This window comes from Vicugna pacos, chromosome 13, assembly GCF_048564905.1.
Source record: "Vicugna pacos chromosome 13, VicPac4, whole genome shotgun sequence".
Taxonomy (NCBI): Eukaryota; Metazoa; Chordata; class Mammalia; order Artiodactyla; family Camelidae; genus Vicugna; species Vicugna pacos.
Window position 1 is genome coordinate 5,869,061 of NC_132999.1, and position 22,779 is coordinate 5,891,839.

At 41.2% G+C, this 22,779-nt stretch overlaps 1 protein-coding gene across 6 annotated transcripts in view; it reads left to right on the forward strand.

Moving 5' to 3' along the window:
- The window catches only part of TTLL7 (tubulin tyrosine ligase like 7), a 138,636-nt gene that overhangs the window by 100,009 nt on the left and 15,848 nt on the right, over positions 1 to 22,779 (forward strand). For all 6 annotated transcript variants that reach the window (XM_072974109.1, XM_072974105.1, XM_072974107.1 and 3 more), the window contains one exon: positions 17,832 to 17,992. In XM_072974109.1, coding sequence (XP_072830210.1) covers positions 17,832 to 17,992 — 161 coding nt within the window. The remainder of the gene's footprint in view (positions 1 to 17,831; positions 17,993 to 22,779) is intronic.

Here is a 22,779-nt window from a genome sequence, read left to right on the forward strand (position 1 = left end):
CGAGGCAAGAGCCAAAGGTTGCTTAGCTAGAGTGGTGACCGCAGGGGTGGATGCTGGGGAAAGAGAGGGCTTTGTTTCCCTGTGGTTGTGTTTTACTGTGATTTTGGTTCTGGGCATGCTGAGCCTGGTGTGCTGATTAGACATGCAGCTGAAGATGTCCAGCGTGTAGTTGTATGTATGAGTTTTTTAGGGCAGGGGCTTTAGGTAAGGTTGTGGGTGGAGGTACAGAATTTAAGAGTCACAAAGAGATTTAAACCTCGGGGCTAGATGAGATTACTTAGGGAGTAAGCGTGTTCAGAAAAGAGAAGAGTTTCAAGGACTGAACCCTGGGCCGCTTCCGTGTGCAGACATCAGAGAGATGGGGCAGGAGGATTAATCTAAGGGCACTGAGGAGGAGCAGTCAGTAAGGTGCAGGAAACCACGAGAACTGGGTGTCCGTGAAACCAAGTAAAGAAATGCTTTTGGGGATGGAGTGATCAACCGGCCAGCTGCCGCTGATGGGAGTTTGAGAGGAGCACCGGGCCCTGCCTGTTGTTTTTGGCAACAAAGAGGGTAGTGGCTACCTGATCATAAGAAGTTCAGGGGAGGGGTGGGGAGTAAAACTTGAGTGGAGTAGGTTCAAGTTCAAAACTTGAGAGGGAAAAAAACATAGCTAGTACTGGCACTTTTCCAAGGAATTTTGCTACAGAGGGAAGGGGAAATGTGCTGATAGCTGGAGAGGGATGTGGGTTAAGGAATGACAAGGTGTGTTTTTTTTTTAAGATGAAGATATTTATAGTTGTTTGTTGCTGATGAGAATGATCTTGAAGAGAGGAATGGCACAGGAAAGAGAGGTGACAGAGTGAGCCGGGGAGATCTGTCCCAACCAGGAGTGTTTATTCTATAGGAGGGAAGGCAGAGTCTATGGCTTTGTGGCGGGAAATGTAAGATTTTCTCCTGATGAGCAGGGGCTTTGGAGATTTGAGGCGACAGTACAAGGTACATGATAGCTATCTCGGAGCAGGAGGGGGAGTGGCCAGCAGCCCGAGGGGCCCATCAGATGCACTGCAGCGTTATTTTGGGGAAGACATACTATTTTAATAGCTTTAGTGAAGTTGTATTCCTTAATAACATGAGTGACAGTAATAATGCCATCACTTCCCCTTTCCAGGGTTTATTACTAATAAGCTGAAAGTTGACTCTGATCAAATGATGACTTTGCAATTATGTACTTTCCTCTGAGTAAACTGAGCTCATACTGAGCATTAACTCATCAACAAAGGACGACTTCGTGTCCTGCCACGCGCCAAACCCTGTGCTGATGCTCAGGACGGTGTAGCAAAGCTGGTAACAGACGTAGACTGAGACATACCGTGAGCCCGAATACCTGTTTGCCAGCTCGCTGACTGTGGCCTTGCTTCGTTAAAATAAGGACCTTTTATTAGAATTGGAACCCTGCATTTTTTCAAGTCCATGTACTTTTGTAATCTAGAAGATAGAAGAGTTTAGATAAGTTCCTAATTAAAACAAAGAAGCCCAGAAACAAATTAAAGAATTTATAGGATATTGGGGTGATACAGCTCAGTGGTAGAGCATGTGCTTGGCATGCATGAGGTCCTGGGTTCAATCCCCAGTGCCTCCATTAGGCGGAAAATGAAATTAAAAAAAGTATTTATAAGATATTAATACGTGATAAGTGTGACATTTCAAATCAGTGGAGTAAGCATAATTTTTCTCCTAAATGATATGGAAACAATTGACTACCTATTTGGAAGAAAATTAAGTGGGAGCCAGCCTTATCTCTCACCATAGGGAGCTATAAATTCCAGATAGATTACAGTTTATATGTAAAAAAAGAAAATACTGAAAGTTAAAAAAAAATAAAAAGCTATGTTTATAATCTTAGAATGTGGAAATAGCTTCCTAAGAAAGACTTTGATTTTAGAACCTAGAAATTGTAAAGGAAAAGAATGACAGATTTGATTACATACAAACGTAATGGCTGGCAAGTGACGTCTTAAACTAGGTTAAAATGCAGAGGCGGTGAGGAGAATGGGTGTCAGGGGTGAGGGTGGGGGCGGATGTTGAGGAAGACAGAGGCTTGTGGCACGTAAAACACAAGGTAGCACCGGTAAACCAGCGCGTCCTAAAAGTCGATCAGCAAAAGACAAACTATCCTGTAAATATTAATGAACAAAATGGAAAAGCATATAAAAAAACCATGGAAAGACAATTTACGGATCTTCAACTAGCCAATTAACATGTAAATAGGTCCTTGGCCTCACTAATGATGAAGGAAGAGCAAGTAAAAAGCATCATATTGGCAAAAATTAATGACATAATACCCAGGGACGGAAGCAGTCTGGATAAAAGGCCCCGAATTACACTATTAGAGGGAGAATACATTGGAACAACTCTTTAGAAATAGTTTGCAGCATCCTTTAAAATTACAAAGGTTCCCAACCTTATGACTCAGCAAAACCATTCTGTCCTACTGAATGATAGTCCGTATAGAACGTTTGTGTAAAAGATTTATGTGCGTGAACATTCATCGCACTGGTATTTATGAAGCAAAACATTCAAAGCAGCCTAAACGTCTGTCAGTAGGTTTATGGTTAAATAAATTATAGTACATCCGGACTATTCAGTTGCATTACATTGAATACTATTCTGGAACCATAGCTCTTAACCTGAGATACAGCACAAGATTATGATTTGTGACATAGAAAACATATGCACATTGGTAAAATTAGCCGAACTTTACTAATCACAAGTGAAAGATAGAAGCAAGAGTTGCCACCAATTGCGTGGTTTCTGGGAGACCATGCGTCCCTCACTCTCAGGTGTCCCTTTGCACGTCCCGGAGGCATTCCGGTTCAGAGTGATGAGCCACCTAAGGGTGGTCCATATTGGCACCGAGGGAGCCTTCCAGAATTGGGTCGCCTTCATTTTTATCCTCTGTTAGTCACCTGTGCAGCCCTTGTGACCAATCCATTCTCTCGCCAAGTGAAATAAAAATACCAGGTTTATTTGCTGTGAGTGTTGTCCCACAGAACTTTCTGCAGTGACGGAAATGTTCTTTATCTGTGACGTCCAATACAGTGTTCACTAGCTGCATGTGGCCATTAAGTGAGATCTTGAAGTGTGGCTATTGTGACTAAGGAGCTGAACTTTTTTTCTTTTTTAACATTTTTTATTGATTTATAATCATTTTACAATGTTGTGTCAAATTTCAGTGTTCAGCACAATTTTTCAGTCATTCATGGACATATACACACTCATTGCACATTTTTTTCTCTGTGATTTATCATAACATTTTGTGTATATTTCCCTGTGCTATACAGTGTAATCTTGTTTATCTATTCTACAATTTTGAAATCCCAGTCTATACCTTCCCACCCTCCACCCCCCTGGTAACCACAAGTCTGTATTCTCTGTCTGTGAGTCTATTTCTGTCCTGTATTTATGCTTTGTTTTTGTTTGTTTGTTTGTTTTTGTTTTTGTGATTTAGATTCCACATATGAGCGATCTCATATGGTATTTTTCTTTCTCTTTCTGGCTAACTTCACTTAGAATGACATTCTCCAGGAGCATCCATGTTGCTGCAAATGGCATTATGTTGTTGGTTTTTATGGCTGAATAGAATTCCATTGTATAAATATACCACATCTTCTTTATCCAGTCACCTGTTGATGGACATTTAGGCTGTTTCCATGTTTTGGCTATTGTAAATAGTGCTGCTATGAACATTGGGGTGCAGGTGTCATCCTGAAGTAGATTTCCTTCTGGATACAAGCCCAGGAGTGGGATTCCTGGGTCATATGGTAAGTCTATTCCTAGTCTTTTGAGGAATCCCACACTGTTTTCCATAGTGGCTGCACCAAACTGCATTCCCACCAGCAGTGTAGGAGGGTTCCCCTTTCTCCACAGCCTCTCCAGCATTTGTCATTTTTGGATTTTTGAATGACGGCCATTCTGACTGGTGTGAGGTGATACCTCATTGTAGTTTTGATTTGCATTTCTCTGATAATTAGTGATATTGAACATTTTTTCATGTGCTTTTTGATCATTTGTATGTCTTCCTTGGAGAATTGCTTGTTTAGGTCTTCTGCCCATTTTTGGATTGGGTTGTTTATTTTTTTCTTATTGAGTCGTATGAGCTGCTTATATATTTTGGAGATCAAGCCTTTGTCGGTTTCACTTGCAAAAATTTTCTCCCATTCTGTAGGTTTTCTTCTTGTTTTACTTCTGCTTTCCTTTGCTGTGCAGAAGCTTGTAAGTTTCATTAGGTCCCATTTGTTTATTCTTGCTTTTATTTCTTCTAGGAGAAAAGTTTTGAAATGTATGTCAGATAATGTTTTGCCTATGTTTTCCTCTAGGAGGTTTATTGTATCTTGTCTTATGTTTAAGTCTTTAATCCATTTTGAGTTGATTTTTGTGTATGGTGTAAGGGTGTGTTCTAGCTTCATTGTTTTACATGCTGCTGTCCAGTTTTCCCAACACCATTTGCTGAAGAGACTGTCTGTATTCCATTGTATACTCCTGCCTCCTTTGTCGAAGATGAGTTGACCAAAAGTTTGTGGGTTCATTTCTGGGCTCTCTATTCTGTTCCATTGGTCTATATGTCTGTTTTGGTACCAATACCATGCTGTCTTGATGACTGTAGCTCTATAGTATTGTCTGAAGTCTGGGAGAGTTATTCCTCCAGCCTCTTTCTTTCTCTTCAGTAATGCTTTGGCAATTCTAGGTCTTTGATGGTTCCATATAAATTTTATTATGATTTGTTCTAGTTCTGTGAAATATGTCCTGGGTAATTGGATAGGGATTGCATTAAATCTGTAGATTGCCTTGGGCAGTGTGACCATTTTAACAATATTGATTCTTCCAATCCAAGAGCATGGAATATCTTTCCATTTTTTAAAGTCTTCTTTAATTTCCTTCATCAATGGTTTATAGTTTTCTGTGTATAATTCTTTCACCTCCTTGGTTAGATTTATTCCCAGATATTTTATTACTTTGGGTGCTATTTTAAAGGGGATTGTTTCTTTACTTTCTTTTTCTGTTGATTTATCGTTAGTGTAAAGAAATGCAACTGATTTTTGAACGTTAATTTTGTAACCTGCTACCTTGCTGAATTCTTCAATCAGCTCTAGTAGCTTTTGTGTGGACCTTTTAGGGTTTTCTATATATAGTAACATGTCGTCAGCATATAATGACACTTTTACCTCTTCTTTTCCAATTTGGATCCCTTTTATTTCTTTCTCTTGCCTGACTGCTGTGGCTAGGACTTCCAGGACTATGTTGAATAGGAGTGGTGATAGTGGGCATCCTTGTCTTGTCCCAGATTTTAGTGGGAAGCTTTTGAGTTTTTCACCATTGAGTACTATGCTGGCTGTAGGTTTGTCATATATAGCTTTTATTATGTTGAGATATGTTCCCTCTATACCCACTTTGGCGAGAGTTTTTATCATAAATGAATGTTGAATTTTATCAAATGCTTTTTCTGCATCGATTGAGATGATCATGTGGTTTTTGTCCTTTCTCTTGTTGATGTGATGTATTACATTGATTGATTTGCGTATGTTGAACCAGCCTTGTGTCCCTGGGATGAACCCCACTTGGTCATGATGTATAATCTTTTTTATGTGTTGTTGGATTCTATTTGCTAAAATTTTGGTGAGGACTTTGGCATCTATGTTCATCAGTGATATTGGCCTATAATTCTCTTTTTTTGTAGTGTCTTTGCCTGGTTTTGGTATCAGGGTGATGCTGGCTTCATAGAATGAGTTTGGGAGTATTCCCTCCTTTTCAATCGTCTGGAAGAGTTTGAGAAGGACTGGTATGAGTTCTTCTTTGTATGTTTGGTAGAATTTCCCAGTGAAGCCATCCGGTCCTGGACTTTTATTTGTAGGGAGGTTTTTAATTGCTATTTCTATTTCCTTTCTAGTGATCGGATTGTTCAAGTGTTCAGTTTCTTCTTGATTCAGTTTTGGTGGACAGTATGTTTCCAGAAACTTGTCCATCTCCTCTAGGTTATCCAGTTTGGTTCCATATAGTTTTTCATAATATTCTCGTATGATATTCTGTATTTCTATTTGGTTTGTTGTAATTTCTCCATTTTCCTTTCTTATTTTGCTAATTTGTGCTCTCTCTTTTTTCCTTCTTTGTGAGTTTGGCCAGAGGTTTGTCGATTTTATTTACTTTTCCAAAAAACCAGCTTTTGGTTTGGTTGATTTTTTTCTATGGTCTTGTTGATCTCTATTGTATTTAATTCCTCTCTAATCTTTATTATTTCCTTCCTTCTGCTGCTTTTTGGGGCTTTTTGTTCTTCTTTTTCTAATTGTTTCAGGTGGTGGGTTAACTTGTTTATTTGAGATTGTTCTTCTTTTTTGAGGAAGGCCTGTATCGCTATAAACTTCCCTCTTAGCACTGCTTTTGCTGTGTCCCATAGGTTTTGAGTGGTTGTGCTTTCATTATCATTTGTCTCAAGGTATTTTTTAATTTCAGCTTTGATTTCCTCATTGATCCATTGTTTTTTCAATAACATATTGTTTAATCTCCATGCTTTTCTTTTTTTCTCCTTTGTTTCTCTGTTGTTGATTTCCAGTTTCATGGCATTGTGGTCAGTAAAGATGCTTGAGATAATTTCTATCTTCTTAAATTTGTTGAGGTTTCTTTTGTGTCCAAGTACATGATTGATCCTGGAAAATGTTCCATGTGCACTTGAAAAGAATGTGTATCCTATTTTTTGGGGGTGTAATGCTCTGAAAATATCCACCAAATCTAGTTTTTCTATTGTAGTATTTAATTTCTCTGTTGCCTTGTTTATTTTCTGTCTGGAAGATCTGTCTAGTGATGTTAATGCAGTGTTAAAATCTCCAACTATGATTGTATTCCCATCAATATCCCCCTTTATCTCTGTTAGTAATTCTTGTATGTACTTAGGTGCTCCTATATTGGGTGTATATATATTAACGAGTGTAATATCTTCATCTTGTATCACTCCTTTAATCATTATAAAATGTCCTTCTTTATCTTTCTTTATGGCCTTTGTTTTAAAGTCTATTTTATCTGAAATCAGTACTGCAACACCTGCTTTTTTGGCTTTTCCATTTGCATGGAATATCCTTTTCCATCCTTTCACTCTCAATCTATATGTGTCCTTCTCCCTAAAGTGGGTCTCTTGTATGCAGCATATTGAAGGTTCTTGCTTTATTATGCAGTCTGCCACTCTATGTCTTTTGACTGGAGCATTTAGTCCATTAACATTTACAGTAATTAATGATAGATGTGTGTTTATTGCCATTTTGAACTTATCTTTGCAGTTGAATTAGTATATCCTCTTTGTTCCTTTCTTCTTCCTTTTGTGGTTTGGTAATTTTCCTTTGTATTATCATGGATTTTATTTAATTTTTGTGACTCCCTTGTAAATTTTTGACTTGTGGTTACCCTTTTTTGTAAATCTATTAACCCATTACTATAACTATTTTTATTAAACTGATAGTAACATGATCTCAAACCCATCCTACTGTTAAAAAAATTTAAAAAAGAAAGAAAAAAAATTCTATATTTCCCTGCCTCCCTCTCCCACTCTCAGTGATTTGTATGTCTTCTTTTATAATTTCGTGTTTTCTTTATTTGTAATTCATGAGTTATCGCCTTTCCAGTTGTGAGTTTCTTATTTCTGTAGTATCCTGCTGCTTTTGTATTTAGAATAGCCCTTTCAATATTTCTTTTAGCATGGGTTTAGTGTTGCTAAATTCCTGTAGCTTTTTTTTTGTCTGTGAAACTCTTTATTTCTCCTTCTATCCTAAAGGATAGCCTTGCTGGATAAAGTATCCTAGGCTGCATCTTTTTTTCATTCAGGGCTTTGAATATATCTTGCCACTCCCTTCTGGCCTGTAGTGTTTGTGTAGAGAAATCAGCTGAGAGCCTTATGGGGGTTCCCTTGTAACTTACTCTTTGCTTTTCTCTTGCTGCCTTTAGAATCATTTCTTTATCCTTGACTCTGGCCATCTTGATTATGATATGTGTTGGAGTGGGTCTATTTGGGTTCTTCCTGTTTGGGACCCTCTGAGCTTCCTGTACTTGGATATCTGATTCCTTCTTTAAGTTTGGGAAGTTTTCAGTCATGATTTCTTCAAAAACCTTTTCAATCCCCTTTGATCCTTCTTCCCCTTCTGGGACCCCTATTATGCGAAGATTGGGATGCTTTATATTATCCCATAAGTCCCTTATGCTATTATCATTATTTTTTATTTGCTTATCTTGTAGTTCTTCTGAATGGGTGCTTTCTATTGCCCTGTCTTCTAGATCACTAATTCGTTCCTCTGCATTATCTAGTGGGCTTTGCACAGCTATTAGATCATTCCTCATCTCTGTCAATGAGTTTACCCATTCTACTTGGCTCTTTATAGCTTCAATTTCATTTTTGACATATTTTATATCTCTAAACACTATCTCTTTTAATTCCTTCAGCAATGTGATCACTCCTTTTTTGAAATCTTGATCTAGTAGGCTATCGATGTCTATTTCATTGATCTTTCTTTCAGAGGATTTCTCTTGTTCTTTTAATTGGGAAAGGTTTCTCTGCTTCTTCATCTTGCTCATACGTCTCTGGCACTGTGGTTTATGGAGTATCAGTTGTCTATTTTGGATCTTAAGGATTTTATCTATCTAACGCCTATTTAGGAATAGAACTTAGGAAAAAAAAAGAAAAAAATAAGAGAGAGAGAAAGGATTTTAAAAGAGGGGAGAAAGAGGGTTTGAAAACAGTGTATAATGAATAATAGAAGAGCGAGTTGAAGCAGAGTATTAATCGGGTTGAGACATCCTTTTAAAACCTTTAAAAAAAGGGGGGGAGATTAATAGATGTATTTGAAACCTGTATCTAATCAATAACAGGACTTTACCCGAGAGAAATAGAAATGAATTAAGAAGTAAAAATTAAGAGAGTAATAGAAAATAGAACAGGTACAAACAGGTTTAAAAAAAAAGGGGGGGGTTGTCGGTGTTCTCCTGGAGTCTGTGTGCTTTTAATGTGAAGTCCTTCTGTCTTCGTCCTGTTTTGGAAGCTCAGCTTGTTTTCATAGGCCCTCCGTTGGCGCCCTCTTCTGTGCTGCTCCCAGCACCTGTCGGCAAGCAGATCGCGCCTCCTCCTAACACGGGGTCAGATGCAGCTCTCCTCTGCTGCGGGCGGGCGGGTCACTGCCCCTCCGGATGCCGCAGTCAGATGTTGCAGACTGGCCAGGCAGGAGGGCGGGTCGTGCCCCCTCCCAGCACCTCGATCAGGGGTTGTGTTCCTGCCCGACAGGCGGGGGGCCGCTCTCCCCCCGCCTGCGCCGCCGGTAGCTCCGCTGCTCTGTGCGGCTGCGCGCTCCGCCCTGGTCGGCGCTCCGCGGGTGGGCTCGGGGAAGACCGAGGGGCAGCCCCGTCCCTGCTCCAGCCAAAACCCAGCTCCTTGTTTGTCTTTGTGGAGCAAGTTCTCTGAGGGACCAGGATGGAAGGATCCTATCTGCCCCAGGCTGTAGCCCCATCTCAGTCTGGCCCTTGAGGCTGCTGAGTGAGCCCTTCGGTGCAGATGCAGGTTTCGTCCCCGCCCCCGCCTGGGTGCTCAGCGCCGGAGGATATGGCGGTTGTGCCTGGGCCCCGCCTCTCTCCCCCTGAAAAGTTTCCGCGGGTTTTCAGAGATGGGGGTATGTACCCTTCCCCCGAGAGCACATCAACCTTGCTGTTTTATGGAGGGCCCAGGTTGTTCTGTCCTGTACACCCACAGCCCCGGCGCCCAGCCCTTTGCAGTCCCCCGGAGCTGCCTCCGTGCAGCCGCCCCCGTCCTCCGCCCGCTTGTGCAGCCTGGCCCTGCCCGCCGCTGCCGGCCCGCGTCTCAGGCTGGGTGTCGCGGGGATGCTCTGTGCCCGTTTAACTTAGTTCTGTCAGACAAGGGCTGCTCTGTACAGATCCGAGCCCCGGAGGCTCCCCCTCCGTCCCGCTGGCCTCTCAGTTGGAGAGGGGAGACCCAGCGAGCGAGCGCCAGTCCTCCTTTGCCGCTCCCTCCCCGCGGGACCCGTCCTGCGCTGCTTTGCCTTTTGTTCTTTCTTTTTTCCTTTTCTCCTACCAGGTTTTTGGCGTCTTTATCTTTTGAAGAGGGTGATGTTCTGTTGGAGTTCCGCAGGTGCTCTGGTTGGCTGAGTGGGTCTGTAGATGTGGGTCTTGGTGTATTTGTGGGAGAGGGTGACTTACGAGCGTCCTTCTACTCCGCCATCTTCTTCGTCTCCGAACTGAACTTTTAATTTTGATTAACTTAAATGTAAATAGCCAAAGGGTCTAGTGACTATTGCTTTGAACAGCGTGGATCTAGGCAGACCATGTGTAGCCTTCTAAGTCTGTTCTTAAGTAAGAACCTTCCTGCTGAGAAATTCCATCAGAGCATTTGCAAAAACGTCCAGTAAGGTCAAGATTGCCTCAGGTATCATAAAGAGAGAGCACCTTGTCGCCTTTTTCCTTCTCACATACCATCCGAAAAAGATACCAAGATAGTAAATTAAACAAACAAGTTACATGGTAATATGTATTGTCTCATTTAGAATCACATGTGTGTGTACTGTTTAAAAATATATATCTAGCATTAAAAATTTTCAAAAACTAAGTACCAAATTATTAAGATCATTTATTTCTGGAGGGTAGACTCACTGAGCCAGAGGAAGGAAAGTGGTGATATTTGATGTCATTTTTCATTTTGCTTTTGCATGTTTCTATTTTTTTTCCAGTTGACATAATCTTTTTAACAATGGGAGAATGACAAGGAGACACAGGCATTTCTGTGGAGACTGTCTGGGTTCCCCCATAACCAGATGTTGTCTTTCCCTGTTCTAAGTCCTCACAGTGCTTCCCACTCAGTTGTACTTACGATCTGACTTGAGATGTCTCTGTATTAATTTTTCCACCTCTTTAAAAGCTGGGGGCGTGTCGTACTCTGTGGTCCCCTGTAGGAGGCTTTCTATAGACATTTGTTAAGTCGATTCAAACCTAGACTCCTTGATGAGCTCTGTCAACAGCAAGCTAGCGTCTTCTTTCTGCACCCTTGTTATTTTACTAGTGCTACTTGTTGATCAGCAACAAATTAAGACAATGCTAGTCCATCTTTTACATGTGATATGAGAAGGTGACATGATATTAAATGAAAGGGGCAATAATAGGTAGTGGAAAGAGGGACTGAACTAGTCACATGGGCTTGGGTTGGGTACCGCCTCTGCCCCTTTCTTGGGGCAGGTAGCTTCTCAGGACTTCCCTGAGGTTTGCAACATTAAGTATTGGAAGGTTCTTGTGAGGAAGCGAGACATCACCTGGCAACGTGCTCAAGCCTTAGAGGGGGGTAAAATGCAGATTTTTGTTTTTCCTTTTAAGGATCCTCATGCCAGGCTGTTTCTCAGATGTATTTTATTTTACTAAGAATTCTCCTTAAGTAGAATAATTTTCTGTAGCATAAGTAGAAATGACGTATAAAAAATTTTCTTTTGGGTCGTAACGTGTTGACCATTTGATTGACTGTCCCTTCAAAGCCCGTGCTATTGCTTTATAAAGCTAGAAACTGCATCCAAGAAAACAAAAAGAAACCTAGAAATATGGGCCAGCTATAGAATGTAGAATTAGATATTGAGTTACCCATTTAAAAGCCCAAGGAATTAAGTCGTTTAACTGATCTAGATGTGGATCCGTCAGATCCACCCTTCCCTGGACTGGGATAGCAGTCAGTAGTCATTGGAAGTCTAGGGCAGTGCAGTCCCCTGGGAAGCAGATAAGACAGAATTAAAAGTGAGAGAGGTTTATAAGAGAAAACATCCAAGAAAGACGGAGGGGAGAGAGAGCGGGAGTGGGCAGGAAGAGAATGGAAGGCGGGAGGATTGGGGAGAAAGAGCGTCAGACCGTAATGAAGTTCTGAGAAAGGCTTGGCAGGCTGACGGGGAGCCCAGAGCAAAGACTGCTTGTAAGAGGGACCATCCTGGGCAGAAGTAGCCCCTCTCTGGTATCCCAGCCATGCTCAGTCCGGGAGCAGTCTAGGGAGGAGCTAGGCTGGCTTGATTGTTGTAGCGGGTCCTGAACGGGGATGCTGTCACCCAGCTCCGCTCTTGGAAGCTGGGCGACTCAAGGGGCATGTCTCCATGGCTGCCACAAAGGTTGCTGGTGGTGCACTTTAATCTGACCAACACTTATTGGTCGCCAGTTTTGTGCAAGCACTGCACTAGGCACTGTTGGGGACTGAGAGTTTTTTATTCATTCATTTATTTATTTGCTCATTCACACATGCATCCAACAGTATTGCTTGAAGACTCTCATTTAAATCTCTGGATTCCATCTGGAAACCATTGTTGAAAAATGTATCTGACTTTCTCTGTTCTAGGACTCAAGTGTTTGCTAGTTGCTCGTTAGAAGGTTGCACGACTCTAAGATCAGAGTGCTGCACGCGCAAACTCTTCTGCATGCCTTATTTCAAATTTTCCTTAATGGGTGTAAAATTTAGAGGTCAGTGATGTAGGACTTACATACTGAAAAGAACGCTCACCAGGTGGAAAATGGAAACAGCTCATCTTACTTAATGTTGTGTTGTGGTAACGCCACACTAGCATGGCTGAGTTTTCTCCCAAGGGTGCAGTTGCTTTCCATAGTTTGTAAGGAATAATCATGAAGTGTGAAAACATTGCGGTGACGGTGGGCTGTGAAGAACGCCAACATTTCTGAAAAGCTTATTCTCTGATGCGATATCTAGGCGTAAACTAAGATCGGAGAATGAAGAGAAATAAGTAGTGATGCTAAGGTTGTACTGTATTTGCATCTAGTTAAGGGTTCGAAGAGATCCTTGTTTATCAAGTATTTCTTCTCTCAATAGCAATTTCTTTGTAATATCTACTGTAGTTGCCTCTGCATGCATTTTGATGTTATTTTCCATCTGGGCTGACACAGACGCTGTACATATCTGTTCATTTTACATCAACAGAGATGCCTTTACCCCATAGCTGCAACTGCCGCCTGCATCGTTAGTACAGCATGTAGTGATGTTAATGTTCTTTCTAAACCTCCCTCACCTCGTGCCATTATTTTAACTCAGGACCAACTGCTCCGCCATATGGAGTAGTTTGTCATTCAACATCTGTATGTTCTTGTAAAATATGAATTTGTCTGTGTGCGTTATGCTGTCAGATGTGCTGTATTTCATATGAAAAAGACAAATCTTTTCATTTTATTAATGCTTTCATTGACTGAATCTCCCATTTATATTTTTGCCTTGGAGAGCTTAATGTCAGACAGGATGCTTTTAAAAGTCACAACGCCAGGGAACGGACACCCATATTCTACCAGTTGGCCTCGCTCGAGTCCACAAATCAACACAAAGGGCACCTTGCTGACCGTTTGTTTTTGTGTTTCACAAAATGTTCATCTGCCGTCCATTTACTTCGAACCCCAAAGCACCCAGAAATCCAAAATAGCCCTGCAAATAGAACTGACACTAACTTACCTCTTCCCGCTCTGATTTCTGGCCTTGCCTGCCTTCCTAAAAATTACTCAGTCAGTGTTTTGCTAAAGGTGCAGGCATTGTCTCCGCACATGTACAGTCTTTTGAGCAGCCTGGTCCTGATGGGCTCCACGTCTGTGGAGGGGGTGGGGGGCCTGGGCAGCCTGGCTTGTGCACAGTGACCCCACGCATCCCCCAGCTATTACTTGACTAGAGACGAATCTGAATGTAGGAAGAGGCCGTTCGATTCTCTTCTAGGTTTTGCTTTTGGCACCAGAACAGGTCAAACTAATTGTGAGGCAGTGTTGGGGAGCGGTTAAGAGCACAGGTCTGGCTACACAGCCGTCATTTACTAGCTGTGTGATCTTGAGTGAGTCACTTATCTGCTCTGTGCCTGAGTTTTCTCACCATAAAATGAAATTGAAAATGTTTTCAAAACTAGTAAAATTTTCATTACCGTTAGGCAGCAAAACCTAACCCATCTGAACTCATAGGAAGTATATTTGTCTGTCTCTTGGTTTGAATAGTCACATGCTTTCCTGCAGAAATAGTGATGGATACGATTATGCGATCTAGCCTCAAGGTTTTTGGAAGGGGTTTATCGGCCAACTGACCATTTGTTTCGATCCCATATTTTTATTTTGAGGATTAAGTGAATTGCTATATGTAAAAGTGAGGGGAATAGTGTTTGGTGCATAGCGAGCCCTCAGGAAGTGTTAGCTCTGATTTTTACCTGGTCTCCGTAGATTTCACTTTCTTGCAAGGAACATTTTCGTTAAGACAGACACCTACCAAGTGCTATACCTATCTGGAGCCCTGGGGACATGGTGAGTTTATTACCAAGATGGGTATGTAGGTAGCAATCTCCATTAATGAAACAGGAAGTTAAGTGAGATAATTGTAAATAAGACAGCATTGAGCATTGAGGGGTCACACAGTAGTTTAGGGGCAGGTAAATGTCTCCCTGAAGAGGTGACGTTTGAGGTAAGACAGAGAAGCCCAGGTGGACAGGTTGAGGAGGACTGTGCCAGGCAGAGGAAAGGACCGACGGGAGGACGCAGAGGGGAGGTGGAGGATCTGGGCTCTTGCCCCCTTTGTTTGTGTGCCCTCGTGCCCTCCAAGTTACAGTTCTCTCTGACCCGCTCCTCTCCCTGGGACCAGAGCTTGCCTCCATGGGGAGATTCCTTAAAAAAATTGAAGTGAAGGAGAATGTATGTTCCCGGTGGCTGCTCTGGCAATGAAGGAGCAGGCTTCTGGGTTGCCCAGACCACGCTAGTCTCACAATCTGGGAAATCACTGCGCAGGCAGGGATGTTTGGTTTATCCATCTCCGGGTTGGAGGAAACAGTAGGAGAGGAGCAGAAGCGTCCCCCACCCCAACTCCCTGATTGCTTGCTGGGGTTGCTGCTTCAGTCACTCGTAGGCTAGTGTATTAGAGCATCATGCTTTTAAAACTCCCTCTAAATTAAGAACAAAACATTCACAGGGAAGTGACCAAGAGGGTCTCCTCTAAGCGATGCGCCTGGTGCCGTGCCAGGCGTAGGGCAGGCAGCCAGGGTGTGTGAGTTGCCTTTCTCTTCGGTCCTCATGCTTCATTAGCGTTTTACTGTACAAAAGTCAAGTACAGTACAAGTACGAAAGTCAAAAAGGGATGAACCAACAGCCCATAATCTCAAAGGCTATCGCACTTTAAAGTTGAGTAACTATTTAATAATAGAATATGAAATTAAGGTAGTGTCAAAATCCCCAGTATTGTTAACATTTTGATATCATGTGTTATACAGAACTCATATTTATTCTTGAAATGAATTTATGAGTTATCTTTGCAACTTTTTAAATTCTTCCTGTGTTATGCCTTTTGGCCTGTTGTTACTCATGAACACACAGACAGCAGAAAGGAAAGTGAGGAGAGAAATGATTAAAACTGGTCATTTACTGCTATGTTGATTCTTCTTCCACTTCAACCATGAGCCCTGTTTTCTACATTAAAAATTACAAAGGGTTAAGCTGTTAGCGCTACTGAAAATTATAAAAAAGGAAAGGTATGAATGAATGCCTGACATGCAGATGATGTCAATATTATTGTGAATAATTCATATTATAATTTTCAAAATCCCTCTTAATCATTAAGCTTCTGTTATCTGCAGTAACGAGCTTTTCTGGGACAGTTTTTTTTTTCTCACTTTGTTACAGGTTGCATCCTCTCTCCTCGTTCTCCTCCCCTGAGCCTGCGCACCCCAACCCGCTCTAGGGTCACATTACTGTCCCCCTTTCACAGTGAGAGAAGCTGGAGCAGAAGGGGCAGCTCACAGCTCGCTGTGAGAGGCTGTAGTCGCTATTCTACAAATGAAATATTTTTTTGGAAAAATTTTTTTTCCTAAGTTAATTTTTAAACAGATGTTTATTCTACATTTGCCTTCATCAGAGATAACTAATATCACTTCTTTAAAGATGGATGTTTAAAAGAGAAACAGATGAAAACCTTATTTTGTTTGCTGCCAATTCTCTATACATTTGTGCCTGCTGAGTGAAATCGTACCTTCATTCAGCTTGTATGTTTGAACATCTTTCTCTTTTCACCTCTCACTCCTAGATTTAGAAGCAGTTCCTTTAATTCGATAGATAAAATAAAAAGTGAAGAATCTACTTTGGTGAACTGAAAGTAGAATAACTATATATGTAGTGTTTACTTTTTTTGGAGAGGAAGCGTTTCATTGGAAACACCTAAAGTGCATAAATATGAAATACATGTTAATTTAAAAAATAGCTTTTGGGGATTTACAAATTTTTTAGAACCTGTAGGATTTCAGTTGTCCAGAGTTAGGGTAATTGTAGGTCTTGTTTCATGATACTTTCTCATTATTGGTCCGCATGTGACCTGCTTTCATGCAGTTAGTGTTTTTAAGTTGTCATATGTTCGTGTGCGCAGCCAAAATGGGGATGTTGGGCAGTAAGCTAGTGCGTAATCAAACGACTCCCTTCCCTCCGCCTGGCTCTCCACGTCTCAGGTCACCGTTTTCTTCATTTCAGTATTCACCAGTGCCTTGCTTGCTTCCTTTGTATATTCTTATTGTAGCTATGTGTATTCCCTGTGAGTATTTTCAAAATGTAGTTGTTTTTACTTCTGTTAAAGGGCTTCACACTGTATAAAATTGCTGGTATGGTTTTTAAGCTCGTCATTGTACAACTCAGATGCTCTGTGTTGTTGTACGTCCTTTTATTTCGTTCATTTTGCCTGCTCTGTGAAAGTCCAGGGGGATGAGTACAGCACTGTGTATTATTCATTCTTCCACTGATGGGGAGTTAGGCTGTTTCCACGTGTTTACATTTGTGAACAGTTGTTTGAACATTCTTGTACGTGGCTCTTGTTTTTAACTTATGAGTATGTGCCTCTTAGGAATAAAATGGTAGGGTCACAGCGTATATGAATTTTCAACTTTAGGAGATAAGGCCAGGCTATTTTCCAGAACAACGGCACCGATTTGCACTCCTGCCAGCAGTGTCTGGGAGACCCTGTGGAGCCATATTCTTCAGTTCTTGGTGTTGTCTGACTTTTAATTTTTATCAGTTAAGTGGTAGAAAATAATGTCTTACTGTGGTCTCAATTTTTGTTCTTTATGTTTATTGGGCATATTTATTTCCTCTTTTATGAAATTCCTGCTCATGTATTTTTGTCCATTTTTTTCTATTAATTTGTTGGTATATATATATTAACAGTTGTTCAAGCATTCATTACGTATTCTTTGTTCTAATCTTTTGTCAGATGTATATGTTTTGAATGTATTTTCCCTGTTTCTAACATGATCTTTTATTTTCTTTGAGGTATATTTTGACGGCCAGAGTTCTTAATTTTAATATAATCAAAATCTATTAATCATTTTTTGGTCCATATTTTTTGTTATTTATGTAATCGTTTTCTAACTCAGGCCTAAAAGATATTCACTAATACTTTCCACTAAGGTATTTAATGGTTTATTTTTTAAACTTAAAACCTTAATCCCTCTAGAGATGATTTTTTCAATTGAACACAGTGAGGGTTCAATTTCATCTATTTTTCATAAACATTACTATTTAAAAATCTACCATTACTGAATTAAGTTAAATTTAACTTAATTTTAAATGTAATCTCTTCTTACTCAAATGGTTAGACTTGCCACCTATGTCATGTACCAGTTCATAAACGCTGGATCTATGTATGGACTTTTTATTCTGTGCTGTTGTTTAGTTAGTGAATTGTGAGTGTGCATGTGTGTGTGTGTTCATCTTTGGATTATACACATTCATCTCTGAATTTCAGACATACACATATATACCCAGATTTTGAAATGCTTTGATTTTTCCTCTAGGTTTTGGACATAGTCAAAACAAGCATCCGTACAGTTCTTCCACGCATCTGGAAGGTACCTGATGTCGAGGAAGTAAGTTTATATCGGATTTTCAACCGGGTTTTTAATCGCTTACTCTGGAGTCGTGGCCAAGGACTGTGGAACTGTTTCTGTGATTCAGGGTAAGTTCTAAGTTATCTTTTAATATTTTCCTTTTTAATGCTTTACTACTTAGTTAAAAAGGTAGCCCAATGAAGTGGTTGAATTTCTTTAATCTCTTAAAATACAGATTTGTAACTGCATGGAACTGTTCGTACCCAACTATAATTTGCAGCAGGGAAGCTGACGTAGATGAGATGGTGGATGTGAACACAATAGCACCTCACTAATTTGAATTCAGTGGAGAGAACGTAGTCTTAATTAACGAAAAATGTCCCTTACAAACCAGGGTCCTTTCCGTTCTTCTGCTCTTGCCTGTTGTGTAGCAGACTTCCAAAATCAGGGCTCCACTCCTGCCCTTCTCCAGAATGCCAGTCCTGTCAAAGCTGTTGTGACCCACTGTCATTTTAGCTTCAGGATCCCTAGAACCAAACACCCCATCTCTCCCTTCTATTCAGAAGTGGCTTCCCTTCGGACTTGCCCCCACCCCTCTCTTACTCTCCCAGTCTCAGGAGCATCTCTGTCTTTTTTCTCCTGAGCTGCCTTTACTTAGTCATTTGCTAAATCTTGTTAATTTTTCTGCCACATTCCCACTGTGACTACTCTAGATTGCTTTTCATTGCTCTTAACAATTATCAAGTATTTACTACTGTGTTAAGTGCTTTTGGAGACACAAAGTTGAATCTGAGACAGACCCTGCCTTCAGGAAACTTAAAAATAATAGCTCACGCTGTAACGCTTGCTCTGTGCCAGGCTTCGTTCTAAGTACTGTACGTACTTTGAATGATTTAGTCCCGATGGCAGCACTTTGAAGCGGGTTCTCTGACTATCTCCATTTTATAGGTAAGGAAACTGAAGCACAGAGTAGGTGCTAAGGGCTCAGTATAACTGAGGTTTGGACTCAAGGAGCCTGGCCCCAGACTTCATGCTCTCAGCCAATAGACTCTGTTGTCTCTAATAGACAAAATAAGATACATACAAAGTAATGATTGTAAAAGAGACACAGGTAAGGCATTACAGGATTTCAGATAAGGGGACCCTTTTTGCTAGAAGATCTAAGTGAAGTTAATAGATTCCTAGGCATGTTTGCCTCCAGTGTTTTGCTTCCGTTATCCATCCAACTGTCAGAGTCTTTTGCCAAAATCTGTAGTGATTCCCTCATTTATCATTAAAGTCTAGACATCTTGTCTAGAGATACAGGACTCTCTAATATGCAGGCTCCGTCTTATTTCTCCAGTACTCTCCCTCATTACCCTCCTACTTAAACTCTGCTCCAGAAAAATGAATTTGTTACTTTTCAGATATCTTAAAAAATGTGTCCTTTTATTCCCCTGAACTGTTACTGCCCCTGAGTGTCTGTTTGCCCTGCCTTCTGCAACCCCATTTCTTCCATCTCCTCTGTATTGTTTAAATCCTCTGTAAAAACCCAGACTATACCCTTTTTTTTTCAGAATTTAACAGACTCTTCTAGTCCGAAATGATCCCTGAATGTTCTCCATTTTAATATCCTAGTCACCCAGTACTGAATCATTTATACTGTTTGCAAACTTACTCTCACCACCACAATCTTCCTCAGCTGGCGTTCACCAAAGGGAGAATTCATAAGGTTCTCTGGGTTGTGATGAAATATAAGAATAATCTTGACTACAAACTCCAGAGACTTAAGTGAAACATTTGAACTGTGCTCTGTGGCTCTGAGTTGATGGCTGTCTCTAGAAGTTCTCGCAAATCGAAATTTTTTTTCTTCTGTTTGTTGATCTGTCTGTTGGAATGCTGTGTATGAATTTGAGCTACTCCCACCGATAGGAGGGAGAGAGATAGTCTGCTAATGAAATTGATGCCGGTGGCTTTGGGTCCATCTGTGAGATCATCTCCAGTGCCAGACCCTAAAAATGCCCATAAAGTGGTTCCTCTTTGCCTCTAGGGCTCTACTTCCTTGAACTGTTTTGGTAATTAACTCTAACTTGACTGAGATCCTTTTTCTCCCGTACCTGGTGCACAACTTCCCCCAGATTTCTCTGGTGGCATCTGTTACATCTAGTAATGATCATGAAAGTACATCATGTTTATTGAAAAGCTTACTAAGTGCCTGATCCTGTTTCACATGGTAAATATTCTTATAATTACCACTATAATATTTTGAGTAAAGTATTATTATTCTTATTCTATAGATGAGGAAATTAAAGCATAAAGAAAGTATGCAACTTGCCCAAGTTCTCATAGTAACTAAGTGAGCCTGAATTTAAACCAAGGTTGTCTGCATCAGGAGCCCAAGCCTTTAACTCTGTGCTTTGTTCACTCCTCCCAAAGTGGCACTGCCAGGGGTCGCCAAGCTTGCCTGACTGCAAGCCCCACAGCCAAATCCCCGGCCGGCTGAGCCTGGGCAGAAGGAGCGGGAATAGCTTTGGGTCCAACCTGACCTCCATTTTCCATCTATTTGTTTAAACACTTGGTGGATGGTAGAGATGAGTTTAACACCAGCTTTTATTTGGCAGCTTTACAAATGACATCTTCCTCAATTTAATGAAGTCACTTAGCGTTATGTGTGTTTGACTGGCACTTTGGACCCAGAATACGTCTACTTACTCTTTGAATTATATGCAGTCAATGTATGTCCCCTTTAACCTTTGATCTAAGTGCCTATAATCTAGGTAAAAATCCACTCCTAGCTCGATTCTAAAGGAGTGATTTTTATAAAAGATGCAGCTGCCTTTCACAATGATGTGTAAAAATCTTGGAAAAAAGTATTATCTAAATAACTCACCTTGATTCCTGCCTCTGGCTGTCAACATCCCAGTCATAAAACAAAACGAATAAACCGTTCCCTGTCCACCTCCAAAAACGTCAAAGAGGATCGTAGATGTTTGTGGCAGGCTTTCCTGGACTTGGCCCGGGGCTTTCCTGGTGCCTCGCGTAGAAGGCACCCTCATCCCCCTCTCGCCTGCCCTCGCGGGCTGCTGAAGCCCGTGCTGCGTGAGCCCTGTCCCGTGCCGCTCCTGGGGGCGTCAGTCATGACGACGCCCCGCCTCTGAGCGTGCTCTCTCCCGGGGAATAGCTCTTGGAATTTTCATGAATAAAATTATCCACCATGCTTTACTGAGACAGGGAAAGTCTAGGTGCTGTGGGCCTCAAACTCAGGTCACAGAGCTAAGGAAAGGTGACCAAGGCAAGTAACAGTGGAGCTGAGACTTGCAGGAAGAGGAAGAAGGAGAAAGTTGCCCAGGGAAGTAAAGAGGAACAGGTAGGGGTGGCACCGGAGAAGGAACGCATGGTTTGGAAAAGCCCTCTGTCCACTCAGAATCCTGATATGTAGACCCCCAAAGAAAAGAATCTAGTTTGGACCCTTTAGCCAAAGACGTTTTCCTCTGGAGGTTTGTCACAGAAAAGCCTTTCTTCCAGAGTCGTAGGGAGAGAAGAAATTGTAGGGAGCGCTCCGAGGCAGCAGTCCGCTTCCAGGCTGAATCACATGCCTGCTTGAAAACGTGTGCATAACAGACAGATGACGTCCAATGATGCGCACCTTGCTTTCCTCATCTCACGTTCAGCTGGACGTGTCATTGTTGGTACTTCTCAGCTCATTAATCTTTCGGTTGCTGATGCCCAGTGAGGATAGTCCACGTGTGTTTTCACTTCCCTTTCTGCTGCTTGGCTCTGGGCCACTCCGTCATCCGTCGGAACTACCAGCCCAGGAGAAAGAAGCGACTCAGTCTCACTCTTCAGAGAGCTGCTTTCTTAGATATTCTGACGAGAAAGGAGGTGAAAATGACTGGATTACTGGATAATATGAGGCTTTTCAAGTCTCTGGGTTTTATTAGTCATTCCCCTTTGTTACCAGAGGCACTCAGTATTGTGTATCTTATTGTTACATTATTAGGAAATGTCACTGAAAGTAATTCCCTTTCGTATTTCTGAGATTAGAGAGTGCCAGAGGGAACTTCTAACCGTTTAATTTTTCTTTTTGAACTCATGGATTTTGGCCCTCCCGTTTCCTTGGAATTTAGATTCAGAAAGGCTCTGGTATTTTTAATCATTTCTCCATCCTTTCGCCTTCTTAAAAAATGGTGTGTCAGTGTTGAAGATTGATACTGTAGTGTTCTCGAGACATTTCACAGTTACTCAGCTGTGCTAGGCAGTGGGTAGGAGGTGGCAGACACAGTTCTGATACACTCGGTTTGAAGGATAAGTTTCCTTTGTGCAGAGGGGGTGCCATTAGCCTCGCACCAAATGAAGCAAGTCCTGTCCACATTCTTGTTTCTTTTTGAGTGGTTCTGGTGTGCTGACACTGTAAACATGGGTGGTCTTTGGCCCGTGGTGGTGAACATACACACCAAAATTAGGCAGAGGACCTTGATTCATATGTTTATTTTAAATAGTGGAGGGGCAATGAGAGAATAAGAAATCAAAGCTGCTCATTTTAAAACTCACGTATTACTCAGAATGTTACATCAAATTGAAGTGTTATGGAAGAAGGGCCTATGTCTTTCTTTCATTTTATTTGCTCTTTCTTTACTTTGATGCTCCAAGTTAGGAAAAGAAAAATTACCATGATGTGAATGACTCAATAGTGGGTCTATCAAATGGCTCCAAGCATCAAAAGATAAATATATCCAAATTAATAGGAGAAGGTGATGATGGAGGAAGAAATACCTAGAACACCAGGGAAGAGAAAAGAGAAGTGCTCAGCAAACAGTGAGAACATAGGATGCTTTTCTTTGTGTATTTGCATTTACATGAAATTTTCATTTCTCTGAACTCAGGCATGTAAGGTTTGCTAATTATAAACATTGTCCTTTATTAATTGGTGTTCTCC